This window comes from Brassica oleracea, chromosome C9 (assembly GCF_000695525.1).
Source record: "Brassica oleracea var. oleracea cultivar TO1000 chromosome C9, BOL, whole genome shotgun sequence".
NCBI lineage: Eukaryota > Viridiplantae > Streptophyta > Magnoliopsida > Brassicales > Brassicaceae > Brassica > Brassica oleracea.
Window position 1 is genome coordinate 42,854,536 of NC_027756.1, and position 21,726 is coordinate 42,876,261.

The 21,726-nt window shown below is 39.8% G+C and overlaps 6 protein-coding genes and 1 non-coding gene across 8 annotated transcripts; 4 read left to right on the forward strand and 3 right to left on the reverse strand.

The window, feature by feature from the left end:
• Nucleotides 1–5,166: 5,166 nt before the first annotated feature.
• On the forward strand, nt 5,167–6,485 carry LOC106313160 (actin-depolymerizing factor 3-like). The gene is made up of 3 exons (XM_013750902.1): nt 5,167–5,351; nt 5,724–5,989; nt 6,086–6,485. The coding sequence occupies exons 1-3, from the start codon at nt 5,349–5,351 to the stop codon at nt 6,234–6,236; spliced, it is 420 nt and encodes a 139-aa protein (XP_013606356.1). The 5' UTR covers nt 5,167–5,348; the 3' UTR covers nt 6,237–6,485.
• An 822-nt stretch (nt 6,486–7,307) lies between these two features.
• On the reverse strand, nt 7,308–10,250 carry LOC106319385 (putative pentatricopeptide repeat-containing protein At5g59900). The gene has a single exon (XM_013757696.1). The coding sequence runs from the start codon at nt 10,074–10,076 to the stop codon at nt 7,380–7,382; it is 2,697 nt and encodes an 898-aa protein (XP_013613150.1). The 5' UTR covers nt 10,077–10,250; the 3' UTR covers nt 7,308–7,379.
• A 198-nt stretch (nt 10,251–10,448) lies between these two features.
• On the forward strand, nt 10,449–11,151 carry LOC106313515 (histone H2B.11). Its single transcript, XM_013751333.1, has one exon. It carries the CDS (start codon nt 10,539–10,541, stop codon nt 10,989–10,991), a length of 453 nt encoding a protein of 150 aa, XP_013606787.1. The 5' UTR covers nt 10,449–10,538; the 3' UTR covers nt 10,992–11,151.
• A 1,740-nt stretch (nt 11,152–12,891) lies between these two features.
• Nucleotides 12,892–12,965, reverse strand: TRNAV-AAC. The gene has a single exon. It is a non-coding gene; the product is annotated as a tRNA-Val (tRNA).
• A 68-nt stretch (nt 12,966–13,033) lies between these two features.
• Nucleotides 13,034–14,521, forward strand: LOC106318722 (THO complex subunit 4A-like). The gene is made up of 5 exons (XM_013756835.1): nt 13,034–13,286; nt 13,427–13,567; nt 13,691–13,759; nt 13,836–14,014; nt 14,113–14,521. Exons 1-5 carry the CDS (start codon nt 13,125–13,127, stop codon nt 14,252–14,254), a joined length of 693 nt encoding a protein of 230 aa, XP_013612289.1. The 5' UTR covers nt 13,034–13,124; the 3' UTR covers nt 14,255–14,521.
• Nucleotides 14,522–14,755: 234 nt separating this feature from the next.
• On the reverse strand, nt 14,756–17,675 carry LOC106318720. The gene is made up of 11 exons (XM_013756834.1): nt 17,378–17,675; nt 17,082–17,166; nt 16,819–17,012; nt 16,599–16,681; nt 16,334–16,379; nt 16,004–16,060; nt 15,869–15,923; nt 15,686–15,786; nt 15,533–15,596; nt 15,317–15,450; nt 14,756–15,190 (listed from the first exon to the last, which is right to left on the reverse strand). Exons 1-11 carry the CDS (start codon nt 17,462–17,464, stop codon nt 15,026–15,028), a joined length of 1,071 nt encoding a protein of 356 aa, XP_013612288.1. The 5' UTR covers nt 17,465–17,675; the 3' UTR covers nt 14,756–15,025.
• A 302-nt stretch (nt 17,676–17,977) lies between these two features.
• Nucleotides 17,978–20,501, forward strand: LOC106313653. 2 transcript variants are annotated; one of them, XR_001264455.1, is made up of 6 exons: nt 17,978–18,585; nt 18,660–18,740; nt 18,809–18,984; nt 19,072–19,916; nt 19,996–20,171; nt 20,260–20,501. XR_001264455.1 is itself a non-coding variant. In XM_013751523.1 (5 exons), exons 1-5 carry the CDS (start codon nt 18,076–18,078, stop codon nt 20,373–20,375), a joined length of 1,983 nt encoding a protein of 660 aa, XP_013606977.1. In that variant the 5' UTR covers nt 17,978–18,075; the 3' UTR covers nt 20,376–20,501. The 2 variants fall into 2 exon arrangements, 1 of the variants encoding a protein (XP_013606977.1); XM_013751523.1 differs by having other exon boundaries at nt 19,072–20,171.
• Nucleotides 20,502–21,726: the final 1,225 nt, after the last annotated feature.

Genomic DNA, 21,726 nt, shown 5'->3' on the forward strand with positions numbered 1-21,726 from the left:
AAAACTGTTGTTGAAAAGAAGCAATTGATTTTTGACAAGAGACAGTTTGCTTCTAACGAATTTGATTTTGTGCAGAAACAAAGGAAGAGACAAAACAGGTCCAATGATGAGAAGTGGGTCAGAAGTGGTGATCGTCCCTTCACCAAAGCCAAGAGAAGCAACCGTGTAGTGCTTGATCAAAACGAGCTTCAAACTTATGCTAGTTTGGAGAAGATGTTGCATAAGGCAATTCATGCTATCCGACAGCTCAAAAAGAAGGGAAACACCAACACTTCTTCGGCACCAAAACAACAATGTAAGTCTTCTTATCTTTCAAATTCTGATTTGAAAACTAATGAGATTTCTTTTGATAAAAGCAAAGCTGTGAAACCCACAAGCAAAGCTCATTCCACCAGGTGCTTCAAATGCCATAGGATCGGTCATTATGCTAACAAGTGTCAAAAGCAAAAACCGTTGGTGACTTTGGAGAATGAGAATCTTGAAACCGAGCCAGAAAAGGAAGAGCCTTTGCCAATTCAAAAACGGACCAAACTCAAGGTGAGGATTGTGCTGATTATGGTTCTTTTGCTTATAATCTTTTTCCTTTTAATGTTTCAGATTTGAGGACAAATCTTTTTGAAGAGGAAGGGAATGATGTGCCCCGGTTCGTGCATCAGTCCATTGGAGCCAACCAGAATGGAGATCAGACCGTTCAGAACAGCTCAGCCGAGGTTCACCTTCCTAGCCGTACCGCCCAGGATGATTGAGCCGTGTACCGCCTCGACCCACTTACATCCGGAGTGAAGCTTCGACCAAGTCCACGTCCCGAAGACCGATCTTACCGAACCAGTATGCGTCCTTCCCAACCATCTCGACAAGCCAGAGTTAACAGTCGAGCCAGACTTGACTTGGATCATGCCAGACTTGACGTGGATCATGCCAGACTTGATGAGGATCATGCCAGCCTTGACTTGGATCATGCCAGACTTGACGTGGATCATGCTAGACTTAATGAGGATCATGCTAGACTTGACTTGGATCATGCCAGACTTGACTTGGGTGGTGAAGAAACCGAAGACAGACATGCATTCTCATCCGGTGGACCATCCGGACAGTCTCGCAAGCGTCCTTATCGTTACCCCGTGCATCCATCTGGTTCGGATGAACCTGGACATCTTGACTAGTCTTCTCCATTTTATGTGCCTTGACCAGATCTAGTTTTCTCCATTTTCTGTGCCTTGACTAGATTTAGTCAAATTTGTATTTTCTATGCATTGTTTTCCCACATTTTCTTTAATTGTTTTTTACTACAAAATACTATAAATATGTAATTCCTTTGATGAATAAAATCAGTTCAGTTTTGGTTGTTTATTTTGTTTCTTCTCTAAGTTAGAGAGAGAGTTCTTTTGCTAGTTCATTGGTGTGAACTGGCTTGTTGATTTGGTGGTCAGTCAATTCATCTTTGTGTGTTGTTTGGTGGTTAGCCAACACATTCATTCTTTCTTTGGTGGTTAGCTTTAGATCGTGGATATATCAAGAGTCATTCCGCATCTCTTGACGATCCTTTCAATCCATCTCAGTTCCAGAAGTGCTGTTTGCCTTCTCGGATCATATCCAACATCCAGTTAAAGTGATCCCCCTATGTTAGGGTTCTTCATGCGGATCCCACATTTTGTCAAAAAACTTCCATAAATACCCTGGGATGTTAATGCTCTTAGCCTGTTTCGTAGTTGTTTGACCCTGAGGTGACCGAGTCTTGGTCTTTATCCGTAAACTCAAAGTTTGCTACCCCGGGCTATGAGGTAATCCTTTGGGCCAGAATAGCTGGGCTATACCCATCCGGATTGGTAATCAGTCTGTTGCGCTTTGGGCCTTGTGTTTATGTGATAAATCCTGCTCCAACATGTTTTGCACTGTGATTTGAAATCGACTCGTTAACTTTTCATGGCAGGTATCTCCTTGTCGATTCAGCAGGACATTACATCACATTTTTCTTTTGACACAAGTATCTTACCGGTTAGGTACTTAGATCTTCCTCTTCTACCAAAGCGAATGGCTGTAAGGAATACCTACCATTGGTTGAGAAGATCAGGAAGAGCATAACCTCTTAGACGTAATGATTAATATCCTATGCAGGAAGGCTACAATTAATAAACTCGGTTATCACAAGTCTAACAAACTTTTTGATGGCTGCCTTTTGATTGCCTAGTGCATGCCTCAAGGATATTGAGAAGCTTTGTGTTGATTTCCTCTGGTCAGGTCCTAAACTAGATACAAGAAAAGAAAAGGACTCATGGCAAGTTATTTGTAAACTGAAAACGAAAAAAAACTAAAAATCAAGCCATTGAAAAAAGCTAATTTGATATTGCAGCTCAGGCGACAGTTGAAGAGGTGATAAAAGGGCACAGAAAAGGAACCCTCTGGAAACACTGTGCCGACAAATACAAATCAAGATTTTAAACAAAAAGAACATGGTTGCAGTTGAGGGAGGTTCACACAGAGTGCGGCTGGAACAAGGCAAAGTAGTTTCAACACTCAACTCCAAAATATACATATATGATATATCCATTGGATCTCAATGCATGATCAGTTACAAACATGGGATATAACTCTAAGGTGGAATGTAAACATAGACTCAAAGTGTGTTATGTGTCATGTTAACATTTAGACCCAAAAACAGTGTGTTATGTGTCATGACCCTCTTAGGACACGAGAACATATCTTCTTTGTATGCAGATACTCAGCATAAACATGGGAAGTGCTTACAAAGGGTTTCTCAAAAATCAGTACACTCCAAAATGGCATGAGATCATGCAACTCATCGCGGCACCTTCTCAGCAAAAAAAAACACCAGGTTCATCCTCCAGTACGTGTTCATGCAACTTTGTACTTCATATGGCGCAAAATAAATGGAAGACGTCATATTCTAATTTAGTTTGTTTTATTTTATTCTTGTTATTGTTATTCTTATTTTTTTTTCCAATAAAGCCATTTATGACTCTTTCCTTTTTGTTTATTTGATTTTTTTTTTCCGATTTCTAGCTAGTATTCATTGTTTTAAGCATATATAAGCTGATCTAGCCGTGCATTGCAACTCACGTTTCAATAAACCAAAGTTTTATTAGATAAATTGTTTTCTTCTTCAAACTCTTTGAAATATCTTATCTGTAATTCAATTTGAGCGATTCATTTGTTGCTATTGATCTTTGGATTAGGATTGCTTGTGTGGTTCAAGCAAGTATGGGTCACCACCGATTGAGAGAATTAATCACACCCTGGAAGAGTCTATTACCATCATCACCACCACTTCTACATTCATCCATCTTCCACAAAGCTTGTTTGATCTTTTTGACCACCTATTAAGAATATTATTGTGAAATGATTCACAATCTTACATCACTTAACATCCACAACTTCCTCAACTCTTAAAAACTACATGATCATCCTCAAAATCAACTACCATCTACTCACCCTGTTTTCCATTGTCACCAATGAGTTTTCTTGATGGGAGTTCTCTTCAAGATACTGTTTATCTTAAATGTGCCGCACAACATGTCTAGTTGATTTAGGAGTTCCAATGAATTCCTCACTAACAAACCATGATTTTTTTTTCTCTAGGCCATGTTGATTAGGAAATTGAACACAATTGTAAACAAAGTTGCCTACTCTAACTTAATGAACAGAAGAAAACAGAGGAAACAATAGTATAAGAAGCCATATCGGAACAATAGTTGCATCACGAGGCATGCACAAGGAGTTTATCCTTGCCGAATATACGAAACACGATAAGGATTCGATGTTCTCAAGTTGTTGTTTTTTAGGGCCTTTGATGTCGTCACTTTGCGGAAGAATTGTTGCTCACTGGAGTAGTGTTTTCGATGGATGCACGCGGTGGTTACACTCACGCTACAATCTGTAGTTCTTACAAGAACCCAAGGATGTCAGCACATATATGTTTTGCTTCTCTCAGTCTTTATATTAACATACATATATCAAAGCAGTTTGTTTTGATGTGAAAAATAGATGTGATAAAGTGAATGAAATAAGGTAAAAAGAAGATATGAAAATAGTATAAATTTATCATGTTCATTTCTTATCAAAACATCAAATGGAAATTTCTTTTTGGATTTTTGTTTATTTTCTTGTGAAATTAATGAAATGTTTTATTCGGTTTGATTTAAGATAAACACTAAATATTTATATGGAATTGATAAGATAAGACCTTCAACATCAGTCCATTACATAAAATCCGCATCAGTCTACTACAAAAATAATAAATACCAATTCAGATGCACCTCTTGTATAGTTTTGAAAGATTTGCTAATTAGCTGAGATGTGTTAATGAGTTGATATAAGTTATTGGCTATTCTTTTTTTTTTCCAAGTAATCAACCCAAAGATGATGTATGCAGCGCGTGTAAGCATCATTTACACATGTGTGGCTGTCACTGAAAGGAATATTACAGCTCCGCTCAGCTGGCTTCCATCACGGGTTATCATGATCACTGAGCCGAAAGTGGAGCCACCCACACCTGAGATGCCCAAAGAGAGCCACATATGCATTTTCGACCTTTCATTTTATTCTTTCCTTTAAAAGATAGGAAACTAATCCTCTCTCTCTCTTTTTTTTGTTCTATCGACAATGAGATAAAAACTTATGAGCTGTACTTAATGGGTGTGATCACATAATTAAGTAGTTTATGATATTATTTTTAGTAAAAATCATATCGTAATTTTCCATATTGTTTAGTTCGTGAAATGCAGCACTATAGAATAACAGCAGAATTTTGAAATAAAAAAATACAATATGTTGTAATAAACTAAAAACACAGTAGAATGATATCATAATTTTCTGAACACAACTGACAAAAAAGGTGTTACCTTAATTTCATAATCTTAGATTTATGAAACCATGCTTAATTATATTGAGTCAATATTAGTAAACCAAGCGAGAACGGTTAAAGTGGTTTTGAGGGAACTTCGGTCCTAATTCAGTTCAAGATTCGAATCCCGCCGGCCACCGAAAACAAAATTTAACATTTAGGTTTTCCAAACGTCCGGTCCGGTCCGGTGACCGAGGTATACTTGGACGGAAGTGTCATTTGTGGCTCTACTTGATCAGAAAAAAATAATAATAATAATATTAGCATTAAACAATTAGTCAATATAATTAATGGAATTTGAAATAGATAGTGCTTTTTAATCATGCATACTCCGCATAAATAAATAAAAATAAAAAAAATAATCATTCGGACTGATAGGCTTCCGCATAAATCAGAGGAAAAGGAAGAGAAAAGACGCACAACTGAACTCCCATCATCTCTCCTCCAGCTTCTTCTTCTTCGTCTCTGAAACTAGTTTGATTCAGCCATGGTGAGAGCTCCGTTTGATTTCGTCATCGTTTATATTTATATATCTCTGATGTCTCTTACTTGATTGAGAGTGATTTCCAGTTCCATTTCGTTTTCGCTTCTCGCTCAAAGTTTTATTCGATTAGATCTGGAGATATACTCGTTGCTTGGTTTAGATCTCTGAGATTCATGAGTTGTATAATCCTGAGAGGGACTGATCTACGATAGGAATCGAACTACTGTGCTTTGTCTTGGTTAAAAAAAAAAAATCGATTTTTGAAATCAGAAGACATCTGCTTAAGATCTGTTCATGGTTCACTTACATATCTAAAACGTTTTGTGGTCTTATTATTATTGTTCTTTTTTTTTGTTTTGTTTTGTCTGTAACAAACAGGCTAATGCGGCGTCAGGTATGGCAGTCCATGATGACTGCAAGCTCAAGTTTCTCGAACTCAAGGCTAAAAGGACTTTCCGTTTCATCGTTTACAAGATCGAGGAGCAGCAGAAACAAGTGGTTGTTGAGAAGCTCGGCGAGCCTGGTCAATCCCATGATGACTTTGCAGCTAGTCTTCCTGCTGATGAATGCCGTTACGCAGTTTTCGATTTTGATTTCGTCACTGCTGAGAGTTGCCAAAAGAGTAAGATCTTCTTCGTCGCATGGTAAGCGGGTGTTTACCACAACTATCTTGCTAAAAAACTGTTCTTTCTTGCTTCATCTGAAAACCTTTTGTCTTGTTTTTTTGTTTTTGGCACAAGGTCTCCGGACACAGCAAGAGTTAGAAGCAAGATGATCTATGCGAGCTCTAAGGATAGGTTCAAGAGAGAGCTTGACGGAATTCAAGTAGAGCTTCAAGCTACCGATCCAACTGAGATGGATCTCGATGTTTTCAAAAGCCGAGCCAACTGAGGAATACATCCTCCATAAAAGAATTGGTTGAATCCAACTTTCTCCTACTATTACTGAATTGATATATGCTTGTTCTTTAAGTTTGCTGTGAAGGCACCACCAAACCAAAACAACTTCATTTCATTGGTCTTTGTCTTCCTATGTCTTCTATATTTTTTTTGGTCCTTGCAGTGTTTTGCTTAAAACTTAAGAGATTTGGCTTGTACTCTTTTACCATTTGTGTAAGAAAACCCAAACCCTTTACCAGAAGACGAATCCTATTGGCAAATCTATATATCTAGTGGATCCATGGATTTAAACAATTGTGACAACATAACTAAATAAGTTAGGAAATAGAATAATCGATTTATTAATAGACAGATCCACGAGATCCGTTGTATGTTGTTAATAGTCGATTTAGCATATCAATGGATCTACAGATTTGTTAACTTTCTTTTGGCACATGACTATTGACATTTTCCAAAGTCAGATATATTTTATGTATAAATGTTTGACCCAAAAAAAAAGAAGGTTATATGGTATTGATCAATACAGCAATTTCAAGTTCGAATGTTAATCCGAACAATGAAATGGCTTGCTCAATCGAGTATGGCCCAGATAATGTTTTTAAAACATTAGTCATATAGTTGTCACTTATGATTAGTTGAAAATGAGATCCAACCATTGGCAGTTGTCCACTATTGCTCATTTTACTCAATCTTTCAACTGTCAGCACATACACACTTGTTGTCTACTTTGCTAGCTGGTACACAAACGAATCTCGAAATACACACATACGTGAAATATTTATTTGCACAATCCAAAGTCATATGTTTTTGTCCTTCAAAGAATGGGCTAATATTATCATGTTCTTGTGTGCGGGGAGAGGATTAACATAATGCATATAGAAATATATAAACGAAGAGAGGTTTAAGTTGTGGATATCTTGTCCCTTTAGAGACACTCTTAAAGGCAGACTCAGTTACTTGGTCAGGGACTAAGCAAGCTCACACAAACATTCATTGATATCTTTATGTAAAGATGATTCCTTCAAGCGTTCTTTGTTCTCTTTGTTACAGGGTGGATGAGAAATGCAAAAGGAACACATATTATTTTCTATGTCAATGAACGTTTCAATGTATGAACTAAAGTTACAAAAAGGGGTCATGATTTCGAACTAGAATCATTCAAAATACTTGTTCCTGAGGTTTTGGAGTTAGGCTTCAAGCCTTGTCTCAACATCTCACTCCTCAATTCAATCGCCTTCTCCATCTCTCCCAACACACAACAACCGTGTATCATGGTGTTATACGCTACTCTATCCGGCCTCACCCCTCTCTCCATCATCGAGTTCCACAACTCAATCGCTTTCTTCACATCGCTCTTCCTACAAAACTCATAGATCATAGTTGTGTAGGTTATACAATCAGGAGAAACACCATCCCCTGTCATCTTCGTTAGAAGCTCAGAAGCTTCATCCATTCTCCCTTGTCTACAAAACCCACGGATCAACATATTGTACGTAGCGGTGTTAGCTAAAAGCCCTTTCAATATCGCATCATGAAGCTCCAGAGCTCTCTTCATGTCTCCTTCTCCTTTGGTTAGAATGTCAAGAAAACAACCGTACGTTACTTGGTTAGGAATCAGCATTTTCGAACGTAGAATCTCAGCTTCGTTCACAAACCCTGCTTTGCATAATCCATTGATAACAGTAGTGTAAGTGACTTCATTAGGTACACATCCTTCGTTAATCATCAGATCCCATATCCCAAACGCTTCCTCGAAATCTCCCGTTTTGCTCTTTGCATCAATCATACTTGTATACATCACATCATCAGGCTTGAGTCCTCTATCATGCATCTCCTTTACAAGTCCAAGAAACATCTTTCGATCTTTGTGCTTTAAACTTCCATCTATAAGAACACCGTAACACACAAGGTCTAAATCCACCCCTCTTTGTACCATCTCCTGACAAACGCTTAACGCCTCCTCTAACCTTCCTTCTCTACAAAACCCGTGTAAGAGAGTGGTATAGCATATCTCGTTGAGTTCATGGTTCTCCTTGTGGAGCCCATCCACGAACTCTTTGGCTTCAGATGCTCGACCTGTTGAACACAGTCCGTGAATCAACGATCTATAGGTATATGTATCCGGTGCAATACCTTTCTCCATCATCTCACTCTGCACTACAAAGGCTTTAGCAATGTCTCCTTCCTCGCAATAACCTTCGATCATGACGTTGTAAGTCACTCTGTTTGGTTTAATGTTCCATTCCTCCATCTCGTTGAATAGCTTTACAGCATCAGGGATCAACCCGCCGCGGAAAAGACCGGATATGAGCGTGGTGAATGTATATAAACTCGGCGCGATACCTTTCCCTGTCATCTCATGATAGAGCCTAAGAGCGTTGTGTGTTTTCCCTTTGCTGCAGTATCCACCCATCAGTGATGTGTACGTTACCACCGTTGGCTCCAACTTTTTATTAATAATCTCCGCCATGAAATTCTCCGCTGCACTAATGTCACCGAACTTGCAGTGCCCGCTAATCAGAGAATTGTATGGATACACAGTTGGTTTCAAACCGGAATCAATCATTTTCCCAAGGAAACTAAGTGCAGTGTCGAGTTTCCCTCTTCTGCAAAACATATCTATCAAAACTGAATAGGTCACAACATTGGGACACAAGCCGATCTTCCCCATCCTATCAAACACCAGCTCAGCTTCGTCAAACTTTCTACATTTGCATAATAAGTCAAGCAACGCATTATGCACAAATAGATTAGGAGAAGCGTCACTCTCTGCTATTCTTTTAACCAAGTTAAACGCCTCTTCAATCATCCCCCTCTTCCTTAACCCTTTTACCAAACTTGAAACTGCAGCTTCGCTAGGACTTAAACTCAAACATAACATCTCATCCATCATCTCCAACCCGACTTCAAACTCTTGCACTTTACATAACCCGTGGATTAAGCTACTATATGTCACAACGTCTGCCTTCAGCTCCTTTCTAGACAAACTGTTCTTTACCTCAACAGCTTCCCAGACCATCTGCTTCTTACAAAGCCCATTAATCAACACGTTATACGGAACTATGCTCAAATCACACCCACTTTCCTCCATACGAACAATCATTTCCCTAGCTCGAGAGAGATCTTTCAACTCACACAAGCTATGCACCACTCCTGAGTATATGTACACATCAGGACGAACGCCCGCATTGGTCATCTCCTCAAACACCTCCATCGCCAAACCGTAATGCCTACAATGAACTAAACCATGTAACAACCCACTCAAGGTTCTCACTTCAGGGAGTAAACCAGCTTTCGTCATCATCCTGAACACCAAAACACCATCTAACGCCCTCCTAATTCGTACATAATGCTGAATCAACAAATCAAAACTCGAGCTTGAACTCGAACTAAGCTTACATTTCTCGTAACAGCTACAAAGCGCGTGAAAAGCCTCACTTGGGTTAAGCCCGCGGAGGAGAAGCGTCTGCAGGAGAGACGACGCTGGCCAAAAGAGATTGGCTTTGACCAAAGCGTGGATCAAGATGCAGAACGACGCCGTCGAGTGGTCGAATCCTCTGTGCAAACCGAGGAAATTGAAAAACCTCAGAGACAATTTGGGTTCGTCTAGGGTTCCGATCAGGATCTCTTCGACGTGGGTGGGTTTCAGTCTCCGCGCGACGAGGTCTCTGCTCAATGCGATCTCCCAGCTCCGTTTCCCGCGCACGATTCTTTTGACGGCATCGACGAATTGCGATTCTTTTTGAGCGGAGTCGATCGCAGAGCTTAGGTTTCTGAAGTTACGAAGAAAATGAGAGGTTGAGAGTGATGGAATCGTGCGAGGGAGCTTCATCAAAGAGGTGGTTCGCCGGAGAAAGCAGCATTTGTTGTGTGTTGTGAACAACAAACCGAGATATCTGGGAACCGGGCGGGTCAGGTCGGGTCGGGTTCAAGTCTCAGTCTCACCAATTCAGAATGGGCCTTAGGCTGGATTCATTATAAATAGATGGGCCGTTGTAGAAAGGTGGCCCAGAGCGGGAAAGTAAAATTTCCCGAGTGCCAAACTCGACACGTCAACAATCCCACGAGTGAGAGCTTCGTTATTTTTATACGCTTCAATTTAGACCGTCGATATAAAGAAGATCCAACGGCACAGACGTCGATCCGCGTCAATCTATTTTATCCAATAATATCAATCCATTCGATGTGTATAAAAGCAATCTCACAAAGCCATTGTAGATATCACGCAATACAAAGCATCTTGCAAACCTAATCTCCATCTCAGATTTGTGCTTTTCACCTCTAGAAAGAATCAATGGCGCCCAAGGCAGAGAAGAAGCCCGCGGAGAAGAAACCAGCCTCCGAGAAGCCGGCGGAGGAGAAATCGAAAGCCGAGAAAGCTCCGGCGGAGAAGAAACCCAAGGCCGGGAAGAAGCTCCCCAAGGAGGCCGGCGCAGGCGGTGACAAGAAGAAGAAGATGAAGAAGAAGAGCGTCGAGACTTACAAGATCTACATCTTCAAGGTCCTGAAGCAGGTTCACCCCGACATCGGAATCTCCAGCAAAGCGATGGGGATCATGAACAGCTTCATCAACGACATCTTCGAGAAGCTCGCTGGTGAGAGTTCCAAGCTTGCGAGGTACAACAAGAAACCTACCATCACTTCCCGGGAGATTCAGACTGCGGTGAGGCTTGTGTTGCCTGGAGAGTTGGCGAAACACGCTGTCTCGGAGGGAACCAAGGCCGTCACGAAGTTCACGAGCTCTTGAGCTATGAGTTAGGGTTTTCTCTTTGTTTCGAATGTCTTAATTAGATAAATGCCAATGTTTGTTTTCTCAGTTTTCTCGTTTTGTAAGTATCGCTATTGATATGTTTGGAATCCTTGTCATCTCTTTTGTGTCTTTAATCCTATGAGTTGCGATTTGAATCTTCTCTACTCTATTAAATCTCTTCGTAATTGGTTTGTTATATAATGGAATTGGTTTCTAGCAGTTATGGTCTTACGATATTATTAACTATGTGGAGTATAGGTTATCTCTATCGTAGTTGTTGATTTAACATGTTTGGAGGTTTGTAATGGTTATTGATTCTGAAATCCAATTTGTATCAAATTCAAGACGGTTGTTTGCTATTAGCTCTGTAGGAAGTATTTGTGTGTTCTGTGTTGATGTCTTATGTTTGGTCTCTGCAATGAGTTATATATGCAACTTGATTTCTAGTAACTAGTAGTGTGATGTGAAACGGTACATCTGGAATATCGAAGCTTGTGAAGAAAAGTATTAACTAGCTGGTAGAGTGTTTTTTTATCTGGCAGCTTATCATTGATCATGTAGTGGGTTTTGAGTAAAAGAAATTGGGTTGAGTTTCTCCACTTGAAACTTCGAAAGTCACTTTAAGATATTTTTATTTGATTGGAGCAGTGTTGGTACGCATAAACTGGTCTGCACCTGACTCGTTTTTTATCGGTTGTGGGTTGTTGTTTTTATGTGCTTTTGTATGACCAGTTTCTTGTGCTTGTCTGGTTCCCTCCCTCGCCTGCTTGTTTGTTTCCCTCTTCTTTAGTGTTACTGTTTGTTAGGTTTGTCTTTAACCTGTTGAGGTTGGGTTTGTGTTTGATAACTTAAAAGATGTTTTTGTCAAAGTTAATTTGGAGTTTGAAGAAGTGAGAATCAATTTGGAGTTTGCAGCGAGTACAGCGAATGGTGTCTTGATTTTATTTGTTTGCATACACTTTGGATGGTGTCCGCTCTAGACTAAACCCGTTAATGTTTTGAGGCCCCTATGTAAATAGTCAGCCCATATAACTTGCACTAAACGGTGAATCGCTCATGCCAAGTCTCTCGACATCCCTCGTTCTTATCTCTCACTCCCTCACTCTCTACGGAGAACTTCGCAATGGAAGCCCGTGACCATGATGTAATCGTGATACCGCACGAGATTATGCAACAGATCGACGAGGAAAACCAGAGAAGCCTCGTCCTCAAGCTGCTCAACCCCAAGATCCAGAAATCGCGTCAGATCTTGAAGATGTTTTGTCAAGCTTGTGGGTAGTCTTAAACATCACAAAGCTCAATGTCCGTTTCCAAGAGCAAACTGATGTGTTCGGAAATCAAACTAACTTCGTCTGTGTTGGGAGTGAGAGTTGTGTCTATAAAGATCTCAGTAGCAGCGAGGAGGAAGCTTTTTTGGGAGTTTGTACGAAGCCTAATGAATGTCTAAAGTTTCTTGCGTCTGTAGCAATGTAATTAGCTTAGTACCACTATCTAGTATCTGCAATAACATTCTGAATGTTCAAATAGTTGCTATGTCTATCTTTGAACGAGTATTTATGTGGAAACAAATCTACGAAGGCTATCGCTGCAATGAATCCGAGTGTTATTTATAATAAGTTTGATGGCCTGTAATCTTATATCATAAAACTAATGATGTCAAATTTGAAACTAGAGAACGCAGAACAAATGTACTTGTATTATACTCATACTAATAATATTGGACAAGATTACAAGAATGAATAATTGAATTTCTTGATGTAACGGAAAAAAAGTTTGTTTTAATAGAGAAATCAAGAACTGTGTTGTTGAACAAAACAAAAAGAGAAATAAAGAAAGATTAGACAGGTAGAAAATAATGTTCAGTTCAAATTATAACAGAATCCTTGTTTATAAAATATGGCTTCGCCCGGGTTCGAACCGGAGACCTTCAGTGTGTTAGACTGACGTGATAACCAACTACACCACGAAACCTCAATGACTAGTTTAAACGTAAATAATAGATAGTCATATAACTAGTTTCTTCGTGTCGGCGCGAGTTTTCCTCTTCTTATTCTTCTCCTCTCTCTCTCTATTAATATCTCTCTCTCTTCCTCCGCCGTCCATAGAGAGAGAATCGGAAAAACTTTCAAGATGTCGACTGGATTAGATATGTCTCTCGACGACATGATCGCCAAGAACCGCAAGTCCCGCGGATCTGGTCCCGCCCGTGGATCTGGATCCGGATCCGGCCCAATCCGCCGCAACAACCCTAATCGGAAATCAAACCGATCTGCTCCATACCAATCGGCCAAGGTCCAAATACGTTCTCTTCTTCTTGTTCTTCTCAGATCTGCCCGGGAAAACAGATTCGTCTTTAAATAAAGCAAAATCGATTTTGGTGATGATGATGATGAATCTCTCAAAAGAACAAACGGATTGATTTGATTGTATAGGCGCCGGAGTCCACCTGGGAACACGACATGTACTCCGATGGCTCACAAGCTTTCCCTTCCCGTTCTTCCTCCGGAATCGAAACCGGGACGAAGCTCTACATATCCAATTTGGATTACGGCGTCATGAACGATGACATCAAGGTATTAAAACTCGTTCCTTTTTTTTTTTTTTTTTTAATTTTGCAATTAGGGTTTGTGGAAGGCAATCTTAGCATCTTGAATTGCATGTTTGTGGATTAGATTTCAAGTTGATAATGTATGCAGGAACTGTTTGCTGAAGTTGGGGAGCTTAAACGCTACACTGTTCACTTTGACAGGAGCGGAAGATCAAAGGTAGACTATCTTTGTTGACGATCCTTTATTTTTGAGTCGTGAAAGACTAAAGCTTGTTATATGCTTATGCTGTTAGGGAACTGCTGAAGTTGTATACTCTCGGCGTGGTGATGCAATCGCTGCTGTGAAGAAGTACAACGACGTTCAGCTAGATGGAAAGCCCATGAAGATTGAGATTGTGGGCTCCAATCTTCAGTCTGCTTCTGCTCCGTCTGGTAGACACGGGAATGCAAACTTCAATGGTGCTTCAAGGCGGTGAGATTTATACACTGGTCATTATGTATTTTTATATGCAAAGGCTTCGTCGATCTTGTGAAGTGTATTGAAGGTGTGTTTATTGCTGGGTTTTGCAGAGGAGGACAAGGGAGAGGTGGTCCACAACGTCGTGGTGGTCGTGGCAGGCGTTCTGGCAAGGGCCCAACAGAGAAGGTATCTGCTGAAGATCTTGATGCGGATCTTGATAAGTACCACGCAGGAGATATGGAGACAAACTGAGGAGCGTGGCTGGTATCTTCTCAAACCGCAACTGGGTGAATGGGCTAGAAAACTTTGGCCAGAGGCTTTGCTACTTAGCCTCTTCATGGCCGTATGTTGTTGATTTGTTTTATTAGAATGACTCTTTAGATCGAAACTGTGTTCAGACTATGAGATTGTTGTTTTTATCTTAATACCCTCGAATACAAGGCATAGGAACAAAAACGAGTTTCTTCTTCATAGCATATGCAGACAAAAAGGCTTTCACAAGCTAGGTTATGACGATTATGTAGCTGTATTTTGCCTGCATCTTGTTCTAGCCATGCCGTTTTATTGATTGGGTCATGACACAAACAAAGTTTGTTCACATCAAACCTTTGAAACTGTCAAGTCGAGTCTTAAGTTCAACATCTTAAGTTTATATTTCTCACCTCGTCATTTGTGTCAAATTGGTACTTAACTTTGTATGACTTCATTTATGGCGAAAGGTTCTCCCACACATCCAATACAAGTATACAACTAACCACAGAAAGAAGAATGTACGACTACGTAAAAAAGGGTTTCTGTCCTCTATAGCAGCAAAATAACAACTTAACAATGACAACAAAACACACGTCAAAAGCTATTCCATGGGGATCTTCCTCGAAACGGATTTTATGTTCTCCATAGAACGCAATACAGGTGAAGGTACAGTTCTCTGGTTCGCCTCTTATGACCAAAACCACATTATATACACAAGGATTGGATTCTTGCAGCAGGCTGGCTTCATCAATAAGCAAAAGCTATTTAGATTTAGCTCTGCCTTGGCTTCTCTCGCCGTGAAAAGATGAGCCTTATGATGGAATAGAGAACCGCTTTGATACAAGAAACCACAAAGTTCCAGCACGAGGATGGCCAGTACCACGGATATAGCAGCCTGAAAAATAGACTAATGAGGTGCCTCGGGTAACGCCCAACCTGCAAGGCAAAGAGAGAGTATCACAATGTTACAAGCCAACCCTATCCATATTTTGTGATCTAGAGTCTTAGATGATATGTTTCTCACGTTGAATCACGTTGATTTTATTGCAGGGAAATACTTACCGGAAAGAGGGAATCTAAAGCATCCCACGCTGCATGACGGACAGCTCTTGTAGGGTACATTGGACCTCCGGGAGAGGTAAAACTGTACAAACACGCCTTCAACCTCGTGCTAGTTGTCATTCTCAGTTCCATACCTGCAGGCATAATCAATCATTGCTTTAGGTCTGGCTCCATGTTAGACGCAGCTCTTTCTTATCTAGAAGAGAGAAAAAGTACCTTGAAGAATCTTCATCTGAGAAAGATAGTGTAGCAGTACTGGCTCAACTTTCAGTTTTTGCAGCTGCACCACAGCATATTAGATGAGTGATGTGTGTGATTCAACCTTGAGAGAATATTTTGCATGTAGTCACAAACCCTTTGCTTCTTTACCTGATCAGTAAGTTCTATAACAAGGAAATCTCCAGCTCCTCCAACCAAAAAAGCATTTGGAAACTCCGGGAAGTTCCTCAAGAAGCTATCGAGTCTGTCCACTGTACGAAAAAATAGACAACTCTCAGGATACAAAAAGAAACTTGGTTCCAATAATAACTTCTCAGACAACAGTTGTACTACCTGAATTGTAAAAGAAAATGAACCGCGAGAGCAAGAGATACAGTTCCCTCTGAGCCTGCAATTAGGGAATGGGAGAGTTACTCTCCAGGCTGAAAATCAGTTGAAACGCCGTGAAAACGGAGAGAAACCACTCACCTGAATGGGAATTTTTTTTAATCTGGTAGGCTCCAAAGCAACTTCCTCGAGAAGATACTAAGAGAACAAAGAGAGTGTTAGTTACAGTAACAAACTAGCATGGCGACTTGAGCGTGTGCTAGTGACAACCAGATCGACAAGTACATAGAAATATTGTTTGCCTAGAAGATCTATCAAAGGCATTGAATAGGTAACAACATACAGGATGCGAATGATCTCTAACATGTGTTTATATATCATAGTCATTTGGTTAATATATTAAAGTTTCCTATATATGAATATCCAACAAAAGAAGATGAAGCTATGGCATATGTGAGGAAAAGAAGGTACCCGAAAGAGAGTTTGGAAGCGTCTTGTATTTGTCTGGATGTCTATCCTGTAATTAACAGGAATAGATATTATCACATGTTACCCTCATAATACTTGGCAAGCCAATCCAATGTGGGAAAGGACTCAGAAAGACTATCACACCACTTAACAATTGAGAAATCACAACTAAAAATAAGCAAATGCAGCTATACTACAGATACATGATGAATCTAGAGAGATACACTGAAGATGGTAATCTTGCTTGGTCAAAGTTGAAAGAGTTTACCAAAATACATTTGTAGCTCCCTGCACCAGAGCAGAAGAATACCGCAGGAGTATTTCTTGATTCTCAAGCTCAACCTCAAACAGCTGAGAAGAATCACAGAAACATGTCAACACATTATTGACTCAGGTCATTCGAGTATAAGAAAAAACGCAAGGATTAAAACCTTTGGGACTGGACATAACATTAGAGAGAATTGAAACTGTAAAGATTTGCAATATACCCATTTATGGAACAGAAGAGAGAAGATGTGGGAAGCAAAGGACTGGCTCCAGAGCTGAACCATCAAATCAAGTATGTCTTTCCCTCTCTCAGACACTTTGACATAATAATCAGCAAGCACGTCGAAGAAACATAACGGACCATCAGTATCTGCTTCATCAGAGATCACATCCTCCTCTTTGCTAAGTAGCACATCTACATCAAAAATCCCACACTGAATAAAGCAAACTGATTACATGAAACAATTCAGACAAAAAGTGTTACCTTTGGCACGTTCGTCAACTTCGAGAGCTATATCAGCAAACAAGTCTTGTAACAAGTTGCGTGTTTGCGCTGGAGAGACAACAGCCTATGACCGACCCCAAAAAGATCAACACTTTAAATTAAATCAATTGAAACCAAATCAAGGCGTGAGAAACTGAAAACGATTATCCAATTGCATGAGATTTTATCTGGAATCGCAAACCAGATTCAGATTCTTTAATGCATGTTTGTTACGAGAAGATCAATAAAAAACAGATCTTTTACGCAAAAAAGAAAATATATAAAGGCTATCTAACCCGAGTAAGCTTCTTCTTAATCTCTTGGGTAAGAGCTTCCAAATAAGCAGACCTCCGTGAAGAAGACGGCGACGAAACTTTCTCCATTCCCACCCTTGATAATCGAATCGGTAGGAGAAATCGAGACTTTGGAGGAGATTGACGACAACGATTGCTTCTTCACAAAGAGTAAATAAAATCAAGAGAATCAAATTAAATCGGTGGGGTCTCTCTATATCTGCTTTTAAAAATCGTGGCGTGAAGCAGAACGCAAAAGAACAGTTTGCTTTTTTGGTTTTTCTTTTCTCACTGTGAACTCGATAGAGACGAGACTTGATCTTGTATGTAGATCAATAATGGCACTCGTAAACGACGTCGTTTTAAGTGAGTTTCCAAGAGATGACGTGTCGCTCTTATAAGGACACGTGTAATCTCGTTACCCCTCCTGGTTAGTTATCTCTTTTTCTGAAAAAGAGGGAGAGTAATGTTTACGCGGTCCCGATCCGACTAGTACATTGTTCTTAATGGGCCATAGATAATGCATTGGGCTCAAAACTGTTCGTTTTATAATGACAAAATTAATTGCTTATTAACGATTTATCTATACGTCGTCGTTTCGCAAATCGTTGCACACACATCATCGTCCACAGCAGTCGGCGAAGCACTAAAAACCCCAATTGCTTAAACCCTAACCGGAAACTCTCTCTCCGCCGTCACTCATGGCGTTCTTCGACCTAAGCATCCCCTACAGCTACCCATCCCCATCAGGCGGGAAAGAAATCATCGTCCCAAACAAACTCCGCGTAAAGCTCGCCACGAAAGCCATGGATCTCGGCTACGTCGGGATCGCGCACAACCACTCGATCGAAGGCGCAATGTCGGAGAAAGACTCTTGCACGATCCCTCTTCTCACCCTCGGATCTCTCGTCAAAGCCGCTCCGCGACTAGCTTTCTCCGTCGCGTTCCACCGCGACCTACTCAACGCCCCTCGATCCACTCCGTTTCGGCAGTACACTCGCGTCACCGTGAAACTCGAGAGTAAGGCTCAGTGCCTGGGGCTGAACTCCGGGAACCCGGTTTTGAAGAGCTACGATATCGTTGCGGTTAGGCCGATGAATCAGTACGCGTTCGATCAGGCTTGTGCGAAAGCTGAGGTTGATGTTATCTCGATTGATTTCTCGAATTTGCAGTTTCGGTTGATGCATCCGTTGGTTAAAGCTGCTGTTAAGGTTTGTGATTGGACTCTAGACATTGATTCCTCTATTTAATTGTCTTCAGCTTGATGAAACTTTCTTATTTGCAGCGTGGGGTTTACTTTGAGATCAAGTACTCTCATCTCTTGAGCGATGCTGAGAAGAGGAGACAAGTTATATCCAATGCCAAGGTGAGAAACTCTTTGATGATTTTTTTCTGGTTATATGCTTATATGTTCTTGTGATATGGCATTACTAGTTACTAGTGGATTGGACTAAGGGGAAGAATCTGATTATATCGAGTGGTGCTCCTTCAGAAAATAAAGGTCCTCCTTCAGTCACGGAACTTAGAGGTCCTAACGATGTTATTAATCTCATGTCATTGCTTGGACTCTCTAGTGAGAGAGCCAGAGCTGCCATTTCAGTGAACTGTAGGTAAAGGTGTTCAACTCTTCTAGCGAATGAGCTTTAGAATTTTATTGTCGTTTTGAGGATGATTTTTTTTGAATTTTGACTCTTCAGGAATATGATAGCCAAGATTTTAAAGAAGAAGCGGTTTCACAAAGAAGCTGTCAAGGTTGAGTTGCTTTCTTCTAGTGAAACCTTTAGCCTTGAACAGCCTCTGTCTGGAGATTGTATGAAATGGGATCCTCTTTCGAGCGGCGAAGGTGACTTGCTTTTGGAAGATCTCGCAAAGGCTTTTGAAGCTACCACACGTCCTGTGGCGCACAAAGCGTTTGATTTCACCTCTGATCGTAATGGCTTGCCGTCACGTGGTTTCCGGATCGGTAATATTCTAGGAACTGAACCTTTGACTCAGCCACTTGCAGCTAAGATTATTGACGCACGAGTTCTCTGTAAGAATCAAGTCTCTGAAGTGTGTATGGCTGATTCAGTTTCATGTGATGATAATCTCGGGGAAAACGAAACAATTAGCCAAATTGACATGCTGGTTTCTGAAGATGACCACATAGTGGAACCTACAACGAATGTCCCACTGTCTAGCCAGGGACAGGAAGTTTTGGTGCAAGATGAAGCAGCTGCATCATTTTCATTGATAAGATGTACAGAGTCAGATGCAGCTTCTGATGTTAACATGCAGACTGAGTTGGATTCTGAAGATAAATCAATGTCGCCATCAAAAAGTGATCACGGGATCCAACAAAGTCATGTTGAAAACTTAAACATGGAAACTATTGGTGTTGATGATGAAGTCCCAGTGGACGGAGTCAACAAAGAAGGAGCTGGGTTTTGTCATGCTAATATTGAGCAACCTACATCCACTGGTGTTGATGAGATGAAAATCGATGAAGCAAATCACGACAAGTACATGGAGGTGACAGTGGAAGACCAGAAGCATGAAACAGGTGACAATAATATTATTCTTCCTACCTTATCCTCTTCTGAGACTACCGATTTGCTAAGAGAATCGAGTAACTCTCTCAGTCCAGAGGCGGTTGGACAAGACCTTGACCAAGTATCAAGGTTAGAGTCCAGTGAGGCAGAGCTTGGGGAAGAGCCATCTGTTCAATACGAGATAACAATGGAAGACAAGAAGGACACGGAAACTAATCAACAAGCCCGTGTCAAGTCCTCTGAAAGAAACAATTCCAGAAACTCAGGTATGGATCTAAGTTTTCATCATTTGAAACCTTAACCTAACACACTCGCAAGTTTAGGACTAAGCTTAAGTGTTATCTAAAAATGCAGGTAAGGTACGAGCTAAGAGGAGTTGGGTTAGATTAACGCAACTACAACCTTTGAAGCCGTTTCTACTTCAACGTTTCAAACGAATTAGTAAAAGAAGAAAACATAGAAGAGCTTGATGATCCTTAACTTAAACGCTAGAGAAGTTTTGTTCATTGATTTAAACCCACGCAAGTCTTGTTGTATTATTGTTGTACTGATCTTTAAAGATAAGAGAAAAATTATAAAGTTTAGAGTTGGTTTCATCGTGAACTCGGGAAAGACACTTTTAATTAAAATTAAAAAGAAGAAAGAAAAAAGTGAAAAACATGTTAAAGAGTGGAGAGTCGGTACATCTACCGCCGGCCGACAAAAGTCGGGGACATGGTCGCCGAAGGGCCTACATCTCCCTCAATAGCCTTTGTTAAAGAAGAAAGACTTCTCTCCAAAACTACTTTGTTTAAACTAAAACATCCCAAGTTGTAGTTCAACTAAAAAAAATACGAATACTCTCTCTTATAAATAAGACAATCGATGTTAGGTTGATTACTTTAGTTTATATGAGTGGAACCTTCTTTGGTTTTTTAAGGATTTATAAGGGTATTAATGTATGCTTCCTTTTGGAGATTGCTAGTACTTGGTAGCAGTAGCACGATGAGTAATCAACGTGAGAGTAATGAAATCATCAAAGTAACATGACCATGTTCATTACATGATTTTTCGATGCTTAAAGTCATCATCTTTGTACTTTCTGATTATTTTTGTAAATCAAGTTGGTAAAAGAAAATTTGGACCATTAAGGAACATAAAAAACTATGCATAAACTATTTACGGGCCCATAAGTGTTAATGATATGGAATGAAGACTGCATTTTAGTAGGGAACAAATTGGAGTTCTATTACTATTTAGCTATTTTTTTTATAGTCTATAACTCATATATTATTAAATTTAAAATATAAAATATTATAGGAATATATATTAATATATATCAATAAATTGTAAACTGGTTTTGCTATTCTGCAAAATAAATTTGGAAATGTCCTTAATTTGGTGTATACAAATCGGACAAAATGCTAGTTCAACTTTTTATGCCAAAAAGGTTTATATTATGTATGTTTTAATACAAGTGATGTCTTAAAATTTTTACATTCGTTACTAGATTAAACTTATCGTAATTTAATGCACTGCTATTTTCAAGTATTAATCTACAATCTTGCAGCCGATGTTTAATTTGCTTTAAATATATTGTTTTGAAGAAATATTATATATATATATATATATTGTTGAAGATATATATTAATGATTTTTGCTAGATGTATATCACTTTGTTTTCACTTAATCTTTTTTTTTTGAAACACTATCTTGTTTTCCCTTAATATATCGACTAATTTCTCTCAATTATAGAAATTAGGAGTTAGGATCGAACTCATCCATACCATGCAAAGGGGTAACCACTCGTAAACAATTTGGCCAGTGAAGATCGATTTTCTT

Bases quoted from the DNA above. Each gene is read 5' to 3' on its own strand.
- LOC106313160 (XM_013750902.1), top strand. The intron at 5,990-6,085 runs GTAAGCGGGTGT...TTTTGGCACAAG, and splicing joins AAGATCTTCTTCGTCGCATG to GTCTCCGGACACAGCAAGAG.
- LOC106318722 (XM_013756835.1), top strand. From the start codon at position 13,125: ATGTCGACTGGATTAGATATGTCTCTCGACGACATGATCGCCAAGAAC. The intron at 13,287-13,426 runs GTCCAAATACGT...TTGATTGTATAG, and splicing joins CTCCATACCAATCGGCCAAG to GCGCCGGAGTCCACCTGGGA. The intron at 13,568-13,690 runs GTATTAAAACTC...TAATGTATGCAG, and splicing joins TCATGAACGATGACATCAAG to GAACTGTTTGCTGAAGTTGG.
- LOC106313515 (XM_013751333.1), top strand. From the start codon at position 10,539: ATGGCGCCCAAGGCAGAGAAGAAGCCCGCGGAGAAGAAACCAGCCTCC.
- LOC106318720 (XM_013756834.1), bottom strand. From the start codon at position 17,464: ATGGAGAAAGTTTCGTCGCCGTCTTCTTCACGGAGGTCTGCTTATTTG. The intron at 16,682-16,818 runs GTATATTGCAAA...GATTCTTCTCAG, and splicing joins CTCTTCTGTTCCATAAATGG to CTGTTTGAGGTTGAGCTTGA. The intron at 15,787-15,868 runs GTAGTACAACTG...TTTTTCGTACAG, and splicing joins CATTTTCTTTTACAATTCAG to TGGACAGACTCGATAGCTTC.
- LOC106319385 (XM_013757696.1), bottom strand. From the start codon at position 10,076: ATGAAGCTCCCTCGCACGATTCCATCACTCTCAACCTCTCATTTTCTT.
- LOC106313653 (XM_013751523.1), top strand. From the start codon at position 18,076: ATGGCGTTCTTCGACCTAAGCATCCCCTACAGCTACCCATCCCCATCA. The intron at 18,741-18,808 runs GTGAGAAACTCT...TGGCATTACTAG, and splicing joins AAGTTATATCCAATGCCAAG to TTACTAGTGGATTGGACTAA. The intron at 20,172-20,259 runs GTATGGATCTAA...CTAAAAATGCAG, and splicing joins AAACAATTCCAGAAACTCAG to GTAAGGTACGAGCTAAGAGG.